The sequence below is a fragment of the Lingula anatina genome, chromosome 2, assembly GCF_051362555.1.
Source record: "Lingula anatina isolate TDL-2025a chromosome 2, LinAna3.0, whole genome shotgun sequence".
Taxonomy (NCBI): Eukaryota; Metazoa; Brachiopoda; class Lingulata; order Lingulida; family Lingulidae; genus Lingula; species Lingula anatina.
The window spans coordinates 48,211,904-48,227,116 of NC_141768.1; the positions used below are offsets into that span (position 1 = coordinate 48,211,904).

Below are 15,213 nucleotides of genomic sequence, written 5' to 3' on the forward strand. Positions count from 1 at the left end.
TTATTTATGATGACTTCCAATGGGCTGTCAGTCTTTTACAATGATATTTTAAAAATCAATCACCTTTATTATTTATTTATTTCTTTCGGAGTTGAAGCAAATACAAACATTTCTAGCACTGAAAGACAGATGAAATGGACACATTTAATAATAATATATATATAAGAAAAAAATTGTCTTGATATCCTGATGACACAAATACCCAACTTGATGGTGTGTCAATCAAGAGGCACACCCGACAACCCACAGCGGTCACGACTTAAACTGTCTTGACAAATATTCTGCTCAGAACTATAAATAGACTAGATTACACGGTGGCAAAATAAAACTAATATTACCGTCTTTCAACCATCTGCTGAAGTGTACATGCATGATTGTTTCATTTTAATTTTTACCTAAACTAGTGATACAAAATCAAATTGATATCAATTTATTGGTACTCTTTTTCATTAAAAATTTTCCTTGTTCAACCAATTTAAGAATTGGTATTGCCAGAAAATGAATGAACCCAAATCTATTCCTTTTTATAAAAGTTTTATTCATGTAGATCTCACCACTCTACCACCAAGAGAAATTGTGGTGATACAAAACATAAATTAACAACAGAGTTTAAATGTCTTTGTAAATTGTATGGCACAGAAGTGTTTTATTTTCTAGAGTAAGCTGCAAATGTTGTTATATTGTATAAAATACCCCTTTAAGAAAAGTTTTCAATCAAATCTAACAGGAAATAAAATCTTGAACATGTTAATATCATTAAGGACTGTGCTTTCCCCTGCTTCTTTCATAACTTAGGGTCTTTCTTCAAATGTTCCAAAACAAATCAATTTTTTCATACAATTATCAAAAGAAATAAAACATTTCATATTTATATTTAATATTCAGGATAGGAAAGAAATTTGCATCAACACAAGTTTACAGTAAAGTGTTCATCAGTGTCTATCATCAGACCAACCAATATATGAAAAAAGAAAACTAATTTTATTTATTTCCTCATAATTATGTCATTTCTAGGAATTAAAATCACATTTGGCAAAAACATTTTCCACATGTTAAAGTTTTCCACACAAGGCACACAGAACCTGTTCCAATCTAAGTAAAGATTGGTGAATTAGAAGATAACAAGGTTCAGGATTATGCTGATCCATTAATATTATATTTCTCCTTCTTCGATTTGGCAAATTCTAAAGTTCTCTGAAGTATGGACTTTTCACATATTCTCAACTGCAGGCAAAGTCTTGCATTATCTGACAGAGTGTCACCATCTGAAATCTTGCCATTATCCTAAAACAAGAAGAATAGGCCTAAGTAGTAATGTGGAGAAAATAACCTAAATAAGCAATGCAGGCTTAGAATAGTAATGGAGAACAGGTTTTAGCTATCTCCAAGTCTGCTAAATAAGAAATGAAAATGAAATTGAGATGCACATCGGTATCAATTTTTCAAAAACTTAGATAAAATTAGTTGCATGCAAATGGAACCACTCTAACATAATAAAAGGTAAAGCTAAAAGGAATGGAATTTGAACAACATTTTTGCCAAATCCAAATCAATGAAGAGAAATAGAAGTAGTTTGCCATTTTTGTTTTGATAAATTATTCAAAGCTAGTTTCTGCAACTTCCAACCCCATAACGATTCCCATACTTTAATTTTGACAGTAGAATATCAGCTTACCTCAAAGTTTTGATAAGACCTCAGCAACAGAGAACATCTTGTTTCTAGAAAACTCCATACTTTCTGTTCTAACTCCTGGGACACGTCTGACTCCAGATCTCCAAGCTTCTCCAGGCATTCTTCTTCAGAGATCTGCTTTAGTTGTTCTGAAAATGCATTGACACGAGCACATATTCATCCATTGTTTTATAATAACATGAATCTATCTAATAAGATATGCAAGTGCAAACTAAAAATCTTCTGATTTTCTATTCAGTGAGTGAACACATTTAAGCAAACTTTGTTACACCATAATTCCATTAAACTTTGCATCATGCAAAGATAGCAAAACATACAAAGAGTTAGACAATCTTAATTCTATTCATTGTTATCCATTGAAAAAAAGGAAGAACACATTAAGAAGCAGTAAAATCACCTTCATTCATGTTAAATATCCTAAGAAAAGCCAGCAGTTTGCTATCAACAGGCTGATCTCCACGGTACAAGCTGAACATTCCAGAACTGGAGATTAAAGACAAAATAATTAAAAAATCACTCCGGGACCCAGACTTTTTTGCTTAATTAAAATATATAATTAACACATCCCTACAGAACAGTAACAATTTGTGTTGGCAAAGATAAATTCTGCTTTTTTCAAGGCTGTGACTTAATTTCAGCTCTGCAATCGATGTTTTTATTATATTTTTTTCCTTGTTTAATGTTGAGTGACAGGGCTTACAATTCTAAAGTACATCATAATCTGTAACATCTGAACAGTACGTAAGATAAATTAATTCAAAAGAACATGCGTAAATTGAAATTATTATTTTAATACAATTAAGAGATGCAATCAATTAATATATGCATGAAACAACATTAAAATGTACCAGATTACTTACCCTATTATTCCTAACTTTGTGAGCAAATTTATCTTTAAAGTATATAATGGATCATTTTTACTTATCCCTGAAACAAAGAAGATAAATAACTTTTTCTTAACACAAGACATCTTTTAGCATTGCTTTAAAGCCATAATTTAAAACTATCACGATACTAGACCCAAAAAATATCCTGTTAAATGTGTTGTCCATACTTCTGCAAATCGCATCATCAAATTTTTGTTTTTTTGTTTTTTTTTTAACAAAATTCCAAACTACAATCTTGTTTTCCTCTTAAGGGTTGGTATGAAATGGTATAGTATAAAAAGGAGAAAATCAATTATGCAGGCTAAGCAGCAGTATTCAATTTCTCTGTGGAATCACTTACCTAGTTTTATGTCCAATGTGTCATTCTGGTTGTCTGGGAAGACAAAACCACTGTATAGGAGAAGTTGTGCGTTACTCCGGGAGCCATAGAAAATGTAGATCTGAAGGCGCAAGAAATTTCAAGACCATCTTAATTCAAACCATTCGTTTTAAGTTGCAATGAGAAATTACAAAAAATGTCTGCAGGACAGAAAAACCATTGCTTTTTTACTGCTCTGCCAATTCTGAGTAAACTCGGCCCAAATGGCACTATATTTGTCTGCAATCTCTGCCCCCTATGATCATCACACTTCCTTACCTGCTCTCCTTCCTTGAAATTTCTGAGGGCAAAACATTCACTGCAGTCCTTCTCTAAATTGTAATCTGTTGTGAACTAGAAAATAAAAGGAATAACATGTAGATTACATAGAATCACTTTCAGTTGCCTATCAGACATTTTTCTGTTTTGTTATACAAGAATAACCATTGTAAAAAATATCAAATAACTACTACATATGGCAGTGGTCATTTAAAATCAGACAGAGCACAGTAAAAAAACAAAAATATTTAAGAAAAGTGAGATCATTTCATTCACCTGCCCATTAGTATGATTGCACATGTCCCAGAAGGGAATTAAAGCGTTGATCATCTGCTGCCCATCTGGTGTAGGAATCTGGTTCTGTCTTGTCATTATTGCTGACACTGCCCACCTAAAACATTAATAACAGGCTAATAAATGTTTGCAAATACAACAGATAACCATATGCTTGCTTCTATTATGTATTTTCATTGTTGGTCATCAAAATATGTAGCACTTTTGGGTCTTCTTACTGCTGCATCTTTCATTTTGTGGTGGCAGAATTGCAATACTATCATATAGTTACATATTTAAATACAAATCACAATATTTAAAATTTCATCCTGTTGAACATGGCTGACAACAGAGTAACTTACCCCTTCCTTTTATACTTATCACATTTATCTGTGTCAACATAATTACATATACTATAAGGTTATCAGTGACATCTGTCAATATTTTAATATAAAATATACCATAGGTTGTCCCCATTCTCCCAGCACCAATTACAGCTACAGGGGCCCATGCCATTATTTTATTGTTAAGATAATACACATAGAAAACAATGTGCATTCTGAAGGGGGTGTGAGCACTAAAGAATCCTATCACTCTGTATATCATAATATATTGCCTAAATGATACTTATTTTCCATTTATACTTATTTTCCCTTTATAAAATTACCACATAAGTAGAAATCTACAAGCCAATATGCCTACTGTGCTTAAGTTCTTTCTTATTCTAATTTAGCACAATTAGTTTTTATCAAATTTGAGACAAAAAATAATTGCCTTGAAGACTAGTTGCCAATATTGCAAAATTTTAATGCCATATTTTTCAATAAAGAAACATGAAAGTAATGCTTCATATGCACGTTATGGTTATGCTAGGTCCATTCCCAGGTCAATGCACAATATCTAGTTTCAGGGAATTCATTTCTTCTATCATTCTATATATTTCCTGTTACTTATTCAACTAATTAATTATGCATGCCAAAATGTTAAAGAGTCTACACTGCAGTCCTGCCACCACACTAAGGCTGTATTCCCAGAGTTTTTAGATCGATCTATCCCCGCGGGAGTCTCACTAGATTACTGTCAGATAATCCGGCTTAAATGTCCGTCCCGCCTACTACAAGCTGTAAGGGGGTGATTAACATTCCTGTCCGCCCGGCTGACAGCTATTTAGCGTGAACCCCAGGGAGTTAGGTCGATCTAAAGTAGATTGATCTAATCTCTGGAAATGGGGTCTAAGTTAACAAACTGGAATCTACTACTCAACAATAAATAAGGACCTGAGTTAATTATAATAATGTCAGCATTTCCTCATTTTTACCAAATTCTGAGCACTTCAACCTGATTTAAAAGTTTATTTTTATTTTCAGTTTGGTGTCAATCCAATGTTGTTGAAAACCATAATGATCTACGGTACCCTCATTTGCACATTAAAAACTTCAAACCAGAGCTCAATCTGATGAATATGAGCCTCCCAAAATAAAGAGATGAGAATGTTTTTCAAACCTGGAACCCAGAATTAATTTTAAATACTTCTAAAAATCTTTTTTCTGACCCACTGGTTGATATGTTTTGTATAAAGACACAGATTCCAGCAACAAACATGTGCTGTATCAAACATGTTACTAGCCTAAGGGTGTTCATGCATTGATTTTTCTCATATTACAGTGGCTAAACTACCTGACTAGAGTTAACTGACCAAGAATTCCCCATAGTGGTAATATACACTCACCAAAACAGTGGATCTGGAAATTATCATCGTCACTCAGTATGAGACATGCATACCCAAGATTTTGGTATATTGTATAATTAATAAATGATTCAGGATAATTATTATGCATGAGGTTAAGTATTAAAGAGTCACTTATTTGTATTATGCTTCCTGAATTTACATTATTATTAGGTAAAAAAACAAACCTATAAGGCTAAAAAACTGAACTCAATATCAGGTCACTCCAATATGTTATGTGTGGTTAAAATAAAAAAAACTTGAACACAATCCTAAGTGGTTCAGGCAAGTTTTGTGCACTACATCAACCACAGTCCATAGAGTGAATACCTGTAGTCATCATAGGTGAACTGGTGTTTGAGAGGACACTTGCCATCAGGTAAACCCTAAAACAGAAACATTTCAACATATCAAGCTCAATGTCAACAATCCAACATTTACATCATCAAGAGTTTTTCTTTCTTTTTCTATTTTTAAATTTCAGAACGAGGCAATTCGCTGACATCATGTGATCGTGTAAATGAATTTTGCAAAATAGAACTTTGGCTTAATAATGAATAAACTTTAGAATGTCACCGATTTGGCTCAAAAGTATCATTTGACAAATTCTTAATAACTTAAACAAAATATATGAAATCCACAAGCTAGCTTAAGTCTATAAAAAGGACAATTAAATATGGCAGAACACTTTTATTTCCTTACTTGAAATAACTTGTGAAGATATGCATATTGTCTTGCTATGTGTTTATATTGCTTCAGGACTTCACCTGAAATTATTTTCATTAACATGGTATACATATATATTTGTGCATTTACTTTTACTAACATTTGGGCATTATTTTTTATCATCAAGTTGATTCTTTCAAATTTTATAAAACTTGAACACCTTTTTCTATCCATAATATGTAATGAAATAAATAGCAGAAACCAAACATTTTGAATCTTGACATATTTAACATATCTAACATATCAGAATAATATAAAGCACATTAAATCACACTTACTCATGACAGGAGATCCTTTCAGTAACTGGATTTCATCTGGGGTGAAATACAGCGGAGTTGAAAAACTTTCTGGTAGAGTATCTAATAAAAGTTAAAAATGATGAACTTTGTGAATATCTCTTCATGACTACAAATTCCATAATTTTCCAAATTAGGATAATTTAATGCAACAGTTTTTAATGAAACCCTTTTCATGGCGTAATGATTTTAAGGAGTTTTCTCTAAATCTCGTTAGCAACACAACTGCTTTTTTTTAGGCAGCTGTATTAACAAAAACTGGCTGAATTTCCAAAACTTTGTCATTTACAAACCTTTCCCATATTATGATGTCAGACATTTTTCTGAAATTTAGCAATAATGTCGAGTAATGAACTTTCAATTCTGTAAAACCACAAATCTAACAATGACCGTGATGTGTTTTTAAAATATTACAGAATACCTATGTAAGGTCTCCATAAGGAATTCACATCACATCTCTCAATAAGGAGGTGTAAGGCAAGAACCACTGTTGGCATACTCTGCAGTAGTGGATCACTGTCAACAAGTGAACCTGGAAAAATGACAAAGTGAGAGACAGACTTACGATTTGTGCACTCAAAAATCCACTTATATCATAATAAAAAGTACTGAACCAAGATCTAATGGAAGACTCTTTAAAAACTTTCAAGGTAACAAAATAAAAGTTGAATTTTTGCTAGACAAAAATTTTTGTATAATGGAAATATAAATTTTATATTGCTTATTTTTATCAATCACACAGTCATTATTTAAATACCAAAGAACTGTTTGCTGTTGTTCTTAACTTTACAATATACCATTAATTATATATACAATAATGTAACCTGTACAATCTGTGCAGAAATTATTATCTGTTGTTGTTGTATTTTTTTTTTTTTTTTTTTTTTTTTTTTGTTTGCTATTTTCTCACCGAGACATGTTAGTTTAGCAGATTCTGTTGTTAGCATCAATTTCCTGGGGATGGTCAGGAGGAGCTGACTTTCCTGTAAATCAAGATGTTCATAGGTGATCAAAAAAATTATCACTATAAAAAGACAATCGTACAGATGTGATGTGCAACATCTAATATCTACAACAAACAATCATTTTTTGGTGTAAAACATTTTGAATTTTATTTAACAAAGGTACATATTGGTTCTATGGCATGACATCAGTAGTAAATAACATCAGGCATCCCTTTGAAATCTGTTCTAAAAATCAAAATGAAAATATACAATTTTTTACCTGCACTTCTTTTTTAGCTTCTAATCCATAACCAGTATGTTCAAACTTTCTGATGCTGACTGCTGTGGTATCTACCCCATTGTCCTTCAGCCAAGTCAAAAATACTGGGAAATGTGTCTCTCTGTCTCCAGGAAGGAAATTATGACCTGAAAATACACAAAGTGCTCTAACTGTACTATAGAAATGATGCAGCATCTAAGCTACGTGTTATATTGTAATAAAAGGTGATTAAGATTTTCAGTAATCTGGGATTATGCACTTGAAATTCATTATTTGCAAATCTTTATGACCTATTTCAAAATCAGTGCTCCACCATAAGGTGCAACTTCCCAGAGACTCAGAGACTTAAAATATATCCATCACTTGATTTGTAAGTCACAAACATTAAAGTATTTGTTATTGTTTTAAAAACCATTATAAAATGACAATCACTACATACCCTCTTGTAGCTTTCTGACTTTTTCTACCAAATCGTGAATTTCCAGAAAGTTCCCCCATTCATTCTGTTCACTTGGCTTCACACATTCTGAAAACACAGAAACAACTATAATAAGCAAATGAGATTCACTGTGGGGTTCTACTTCTTTTTCTCGCTTCTTTAGTTTTCTCCCAGCTGGTTGGTTTTGATTATTATTTGCAAGCACCTTTCTCTTTCACTTACTGTATGGCATACATGTACTTGCACTGCAAATTAAACTGTTCTTCTTTCAATATTATTCACAAATTGTAAATATTATATAGTAATTTTTCAAGTATATTTTCAACAAAAATTATATCAAAATAAAATCAAATGTAATTGCGCGTTCTATAAAATATGATTTTTCAATACACTCAAGTGTTTCATTCTTATGTCCTTATAAGGCGAACTTTCATCTGATGCTGCTGTTTGTAAACAACGAGTTGTGCATTTTAAAAAGTCTTACTTTCGAGTAACTGCTTGGTCAAATCCATCAATTCTTTCCTTTGAGATTTGCTGAGACCACCACTGTCCCCATTTTCATTTGATGCAGCCTTCGAGCGTTTGCTTTTTCTTCCCATTGCTGTAATATCAAGAGAAACCAGTGCACATGCCTTCGCCTAAATACAACCGGTTGTGTAGATGATGTGACGTCATAGTTTTATGCGCTGCTCAGTGTCGGATATTGACAAAATGTATCTTTAACTTCAAATCTTAAAATCAAAACATATAAATTTCAATAAAAATCAACAAAGCTCTTAAGTTTTTAGACACATGGCATTATCTTAAAGAATTCGATCAAAATTATCGAAGTGGCCTCTCTTGTTTCCATCTTACGTCATCAATACATGTGCTCCGAAGCTGTTACCGAGAAATGTGGAGAAATGCTGTAAATGCCGGCTGCCAAGATAAATGACTGTTTAAAAGTTATAAGAGAAGCATAAACGTATTTTTCTACAACGCTTGAGTAAGTGGGTATATATAAATCCTAATAGTTGTACATTTCATGAGATATCCTTAGAAAAGACACCTTCACATACTACTTCCAGTCAGACGCAAATTGCAGACACTAAAATAATGTAATCTGAATCTGTAATGTGTTATTTTTTATGAAAAAATTATACAGATGTGAACAGATTCACATACCTTAGTTCTGCCCTACAGTACTTTTCCTACGTAGTTTGCTTTTATAAAAAATAATGCAAAAAAATCCGTAGACCTTAAATTTTGAGCAATTTGTTTTTGTCGTTTGTAAATGTAGTAGATGTAAAATACAACAATGACACTGTCTTGCCATGCCAGTGAGGTAATTTTTTCACCTCTCTAAATCAACCACATGATTTTTTCAGTATTCCCAGCATGCCTTGTTGGTACTATGATAAAGATGAGTTTCAGAAAACTCCTTCCCAGGCAGATGGCATTGACCAGGAAACGGAGGCCCGGTATCGCAAGGAGGGGGCCAGGTTTATCATTGATGCTGGCAACAAACTAGGACTGTATCCTTATACCACATGACTCACGTAGAGCTAGGCTTAGGTCTGGATTTGGAGTCTTACTATTTTCTCAGTCCAATATAATGAAACAAATATGAGAAATGTGAAAGTGGATGTAACAGGTTATATGTGCAAAGATTTGTTACTGTACTGCTTGTATAGCATGCAATGAATAATACCAGAATTAATAACCCAGTTTGGCTGTAGGATAATCTTATAAATATTGTGATTACGATAACATTGGGGGTGGGGGAGGCTTATTTTGAAGACGTGATGTCATGAAACTTTTATACTTTAAGAACAAGGTAATGACTGATATATAAGTTGAATACTAACATAATGTATGTTATCAAAATAATTCCTAACTTCCTTAACTGCATCACCAGTCGTTATGACACTTGTGCCACAGGAGTTGTGTACTTCCACAGGTTTTACATGTACCATTCCTTTAGAGAATTCCACAGATATGTGAGTGGAGTTCAGTAAAGTCTTAATTACAGCACAAATAATACAACTCAGAGCAAAGATGTCAGTTGTAAAATATGATAAATGAAGCAGTGTAGTATGAATGTCATGCCAAGCATGATAGTTGAGTTTGATTTTTCACGTGATTCGATGAAATATATGAAAATGTATCAAGTAAACATTATGAAGATACATATATGGGATATCAGTAATATTAGTATATATGTAATTCAAATGGCTGTAAAGTCTAAACTCTGTGTAAACTCTTATATAATATGTAAGAAGTGGAGTTCTATTTACTGTGTATATATCAGCTGTCATATGTTAACCCTCCTGTATCCCCCTATGTCCAGGTGATGGGTGCCTGCTGTCTATTCCTGGCTGGGAAGGTAGAGGAGACACCTAAGAAGTGCAAGGACATCATTAAGACAGCAAGATCCATGTTGCCTGACCAACATTTCATGGTGTTTGGAGAGGACCCCAAGGTACATCATATATATACTAGCCTGCTATCTGTTCTCTCAACAATGTTTAGTTTTGAAGGTGAAAGCATGGAGGACATTAAATTTTGGTCATGTGCCTTATAAGTTACCATTGTTGGTTCAGTACTTGTTGCTATTTTGTCTGTTATTATTTATCTGTGATTAAGATAAAGCATCAGTGAAGCTATATTCATACTACAGAAACTCACAGTACTTGTTAATCCATTATTATTTTTGTGCAGTAAATTAACATTTATTTGTAGGAAGAAGTGATCACAATGGAGAGAATTCTGCTACAAACCATCAAGTTTGACCTGCAGGTGGACCACCCCTATTCATTCCTGCTGAGGTTTGCTAAAGGCATCAAAGGTGAGCAAAATTATTTTTCTTGTTTAATTTTATCTCATGATTATGTGCAGCATGTATAAAGCATAAATTGCTTTGTGTATCAATATAAAAATGAGAGTGAAAAAATGTTGGATGTTGCAATTAAATTTTTATGTGGGTCTTATTTTAGACCCTTACTGATAAGACATGGCTATTAGACTCTGTTTCAGTGGTGGGGGGTCAGTTTTTATTTAGATGCATGAAGAACCCCCCCCCCCCCCCCCCCCCAACACACACACACACACCATTGTATGTTGGAGACTATACCAAATATATTTTGTCCTAGTCTTAACTATCCAAATGAAAAGAGATCTATTGCTAACACAAAGCTGTTATATTTCAGGTGATAAACAGAAAGTCCAGAAGATGGTGCAGATGGCATGGACATTTATCAATGACGGGTATGGCTTATTAGAGCCAAAACTTAGTATAATCCTTTTTATAAAATACTGTATAACAATGTTGTTGCAGAATAATGATATGTAAAAGCTTATAAATGGATATAGTAAGAAACAGGCAGCAGCATTTTAGACCTGTATAGGAAGCTTCATTATGCAAAGTGCTATAGTTGACTGTTTGAAATTAATTCAAAGGACTGTCTTATGCTATTTACATTTCTGTGTTACACAAACTGGTTCCTCCTATAAAGATAAGTTATGTGAATCTCTTAGTTTCTCTTATATTGTTAAATTCATGATTTAGATTCCTATTTCATCCTATGCTGTAACGTACCCATATTAGAAGTTCATGTGATTCATCCCTGCCTCTTCCAGCCCATGTACCACGCTGAAGTAGATTCCTATTTCATCTTATGCCCATAATTGGAATTTTTTTAATTAAAATTTTAGAATTAAAATTCATTCACCCCTGTCTCTTCCAGCCTGTGTACCACTCTGTGTCTGGAGTGGGAGCCAGATATAGTGGCTGTGGCACTGATCTACCTGGCCAGCAGACTGTCCAAGTTTGATATTACAGACTGGGAAGGCAGGGTGCCAGGAACCAAGGGGAAGTGGTGGGAACACTTTGTAGAGGACGCTACTCTGGAGTTATTAGAAGGTGAGGCTATAGTAATAAATTCTTAACAGAAAGTGATGGCTATTGAAATTTTAAAACTTGCCATGAGCCTTATAGCCTGAAGATGTGTATGCAGTGAATTTACAGATATTGGTCTCTAACGATGAAAAAGGTATTTATGAAAATAATAAGTTTAAAAAGTTCCCCAGCTTCTATTTTAAATAGTGTCATTAGATGTGTAATTTGTTTCAAACATGGTCGTAGAGTAACAAAACAAGATATCAATCTATCCTGAAGTGATAAAAAGAAAAATTGTTTCTTTTTCTCTCAGACATCTGTCACAGAGTGTTGGACCTGTACTCCAGCAACCCCCAGAAGAGGGCGGAGTCCCCTCCCATGATTACCAACAGAACTCCTGAACAGAGACAGCTGTTACTACAGCAGCAGCAGGCACTGCCAGTGAAGAAACCTGTAAGTGTCAGAACTACATTGTCTTGGACTTGCATTGAATTGAAAAAAAAGAGGGGGGGGGGATCACTGAAAGTGTTTCACATTAAGAAAGTGAGTACTCTGATTCACATTGACTTTATGCAAATACAAAACCTTTAATTCTATTTCAAGTCCACACCCCCTGTGTGATAAATAGTATCTTAGAATTGCATTGGATTATTACAAAAAAAGGCAAAATATTCCACTGGTTCACCTTACTGAAATATTGTATATCACATTGACAATATTCAAGAACAGCACCTTCATTTCTATTTCCAGTCCACACCCCCAGAACCCCCACAGCCAGCTAAGGTTCCCAGACAGGATGGTAGCAGGTCCTCCAGTGTCACCCCCACCCCTGGGGCCAAACCCTCCAGGGGACCCAGCACACCCACATCCCCAGGGAGGCCATCGCACTATGCCGGACAACAGCCTGTGGAGAAACCCCTCACCCCCCAGCCAGGGCCAGTACCCCCTCAGGGGGTGGTAGCAGGCACCCCAGGGGGTCAGTACGGCAGTGTGACCCAGCCTGTGGGGACCCCCACCCCAGGGCAGTATAACACCCCCTATCAGCAGCCACCCCCTGCTCTACCCCCTCAACCAGCACAGACTACCTACAGCAGCTATAACCCCTACATGTCCTCTCAGATGTACACCTCTTCCTTCATGTCCCAGGAGGGCTCCCAGGATATCAAGTCTCTGATCAACCAGGCCAGTACAGCAGGCAGTGTTGGCTATAACCCCCAGTCAGGCACTCCTGCCCCTGTGTACAACCAGGCTACTGCCCCAGCTACATTCTCTACCAGTACTGCCTTCCCACAGCAGCAACCTGGATACCAACAACAGCAACAACAGGTGCCCTATCAGCAGCAGCAACCCTATCCGGGACAGGCAGGACAGGTACAATATCAGCAACAACAACAGCAGCCTCAACAGCCCCCTGGTATGTACCAACAGCCACCCCCTCCAGTGGGGCAACAGGCGGGATACCAACCCAGAAACTTCCAGTCTCAACCTCTCCCCCCTCAGCAGCAACCACCACAGCAACAGCAGGGGTACGGGTTTCAAAATCAGACCTACCCCCCTGCACCCTACCCCCAGGGGCAGGCCCCACCCCCTCAGCAGCAGGGGGCTGGGTACCAAGGAGGCCCCCCAGGTCAACAGCAACAACCCCAGGGAGGGTTTCCTGGCCAACAAGGTGCTGGGTTTCAAGAGTTTGGAAATTATAACAAACCTCAAATGATGGGGCCAGGGGGATTTCAAGGACAATTCCCCCCACAGCAACAAGGGCCCGAACAGGGTTTTTCAGGTGGTGGTAACATGTATGGACAAGGGGGGCCCCCTCAGGGAGGCCCCCCAGGGTCAACACAGCACCAGCATCATAACTTTAATAAATCCAAAGCACGGCATTCTGCCCTGACAAACATTAAGATAACTGGGCGGAGGTAGTGGAGTATAACATTACTTCTTTTTATTTAATAGAAAAAGCATGCTTGTGCGGTTGTAATATTCTCACAGACTCTCAGTCGTTCCCCAAAGAGAAACTGTATAACTGAAAACAGATCCGGGGAACCTTACACAAAATAAAAGGAGTCGCTGAAATGTGAAGCTGCCATGGCGCTGCTTGCTGTTATCCAGTAAAGTCGGGATTTCCGATGTGTGATCGTTGAAGGAGCATCCTCGTGGAACTCGAGTTAAGGGAACTGACTTCTGTGTCAACATAGTGGACCTGACACAGATAACTTTCATTCTAAATAAATACAGCAGTTGAAAAGAAAAATGTTGGCGTTTTAAATCATTATAATGGTCCGCTTGGGCTAGAGAGTGAATTGAAAACATTGCAAAAGTTTAATAGGGCGGTAAGCTTAAGTTTTATAAAGGTGAAAATCGTGTTGTAAACAGTAATTGTGATAAAACGATAGCTTAGCAGTCCTTATTAAGAACATATTTAAATTTTCAGGTGACGGTAGATGCAAGCGTTTTATGGCATGTTATTACGTTCATTAGCAAACAGTATTTGAAATGTGGCGACATTTTCTTTTATTGAAGTGTAAATTATGAATCACTTGTCAGCTCGGCTAATCAGTAGTTACCGTTATCATGAAAGGGTATAGTTTCTTCATTTAAAGGGATAACAACTGTTCGTAAGATATTCATATTTCACAATAAACAACCCACAGAAATATAATAAATTCTATTTTTCCACCAAAACTGCAGTTAACGCAATTATTTTGGAATTTGTGCTTGCCATCACATCACGTGACCTCCATACGTGGTTACACTCTTGTAATAATCTCTTAAGAGAATATTACAAAAACAAACTTTTTAGAAAAAACTAGGGACTAACTTTGAATGTTTGAATGGATTAATTAACCATTGGTTTGTACATGTATGAGAAAATTGTCTTTTACCCCCGGGAAAAGTCCAGTTTTTGGCCATAGTGAACAGTTGTTATCTCTTTAAGCATATAGACACGGAAGCAGATGTGCCTACAGCTGTAAGTAATACAATGTTCGTGACACAAGCTATGAGAAAAGTAACAGCTGAAATTTATTTATGTTATTATTACTGCGATAAGTTTAAGATTACATCATTCGCTTATTTCACGAACAGCGTAAGGGGCGGGTTGTTTATAACAAAGTAAAGCGATTTTTATTAAATCGTATTGTGTTAAACAATTAAACAATGTTTATCATGGTGATAAATTTATATGAATAAACATCGGGACTACACAAATCACAAGGATGATATGGAAAGCGCGTTTCGATACAGCATTTTGAATAAATGATTTAATCAGGTGAAGGTTAGTGTAAAGGGGTGAAGCTCCAAACAATATTCTCAGCGTACAACGATCATTTTGGTTTTTCTTTTGTTCTTGCTGTTCATGTACCCTCTACAACCAGGACCGCAGATTTATTATGTGCACTTTTCTCTAACGCGACAGTGCAGAAAAGTGCCAGAGAC

At 35.6% G+C, this 15,213-nt stretch overlaps 2 protein-coding genes across 2 annotated transcripts; one reads left to right on the plus strand and one right to left on the minus strand.

Moving 5' to 3' along the window:
- Positions 1–517: 517 nt before the first annotated feature.
- Positions 518–8,591, minus strand: LOC106180236 (actin-histidine N-methyltransferase-like). Its single transcript, XM_013564167.3, has 15 exons — positions 8,386–8,591; positions 7,902–7,988; positions 7,463–7,608; positions 7,149–7,221; positions 6,660–6,770; positions 6,221–6,301; positions 5,919–5,983; positions 5,547–5,602; positions 3,494–3,608; positions 3,218–3,292; positions 2,921–3,020; positions 2,554–2,620; positions 2,091–2,176; positions 1,676–1,821; positions 518–1,284 (listed from the first exon to the last, which is right to left on the minus strand). The coding sequence occupies exons 1-15, from the start codon at positions 8,498–8,500 to the stop codon at positions 1,135–1,137; spliced, it is 1,473 nt and encodes a 490-aa protein (XP_013419621.2). The 5' UTR covers positions 8,501–8,591; the 3' UTR covers positions 518–1,134.
- A 153-nt stretch (positions 8,592–8,744) lies between these two features.
- Positions 8,745–15,051, plus strand: LOC106164784 (uncharacterized). The gene is made up of 9 exons (XM_087003977.1): positions 8,745–8,886; positions 9,269–9,415; positions 9,799–9,880; positions 10,231–10,362; positions 10,623–10,728; positions 11,090–11,147; positions 11,627–11,802; positions 12,092–12,231; positions 12,529–15,051. The coding sequence occupies exons 2-9, from the start codon at positions 9,279–9,281 to the stop codon at positions 13,696–13,698; spliced, it is 2,001 nt and encodes a 666-aa protein (XP_086860103.1). The 5' UTR covers positions 8,745–8,886; positions 9,269–9,278; the 3' UTR covers positions 13,699–15,051.
- The last annotated feature ends 162 nt before the right edge of the window (positions 15,052–15,213 follow it).

Bases quoted from the DNA above. Each gene is read 5' to 3' on its own strand.
- LOC106180236 (XM_013564167.3), bottom strand. From the start codon at position 8,500: ATGGGAAGAAAAAGCAAACGCTCGAAGGCTGCATCAAATGAAAATGGG. The intron at 7,222-7,462 runs GTAAAAAATTGT...CTTGATTTACAG, and splicing joins AAGCTAAAAAAGAAGTGCAG to GAAAGTCAGCTCCTCCTGAC. The intron at 3,021-3,217 runs GTAAGGAAGTGT...TTGCGCCTTCAG, and splicing joins ATTTCAAGGAAGGAGAGCAG to ATCTACATTTTCTATGGCTC.
- LOC106164784 (XM_087003977.1), top strand. From the start codon at position 9,279: ATGCCTTGTTGGTACTATGATAAAGATGAGTTTCAGAAAACTCCTTCC. The intron at 9,416-9,798 runs GTATCCTTATAC...CTGCATCACCAG, and splicing joins GCTGGCAACAAACTAGGACT to TCGTTATGACACTTGTGCCA. The intron at 12,232-12,528 runs GTAAGTGTCAGA...TTCTATTTCCAG, and splicing joins CACTGCCAGTGAAGAAACCT to TCCACACCCCCAGAACCCCC.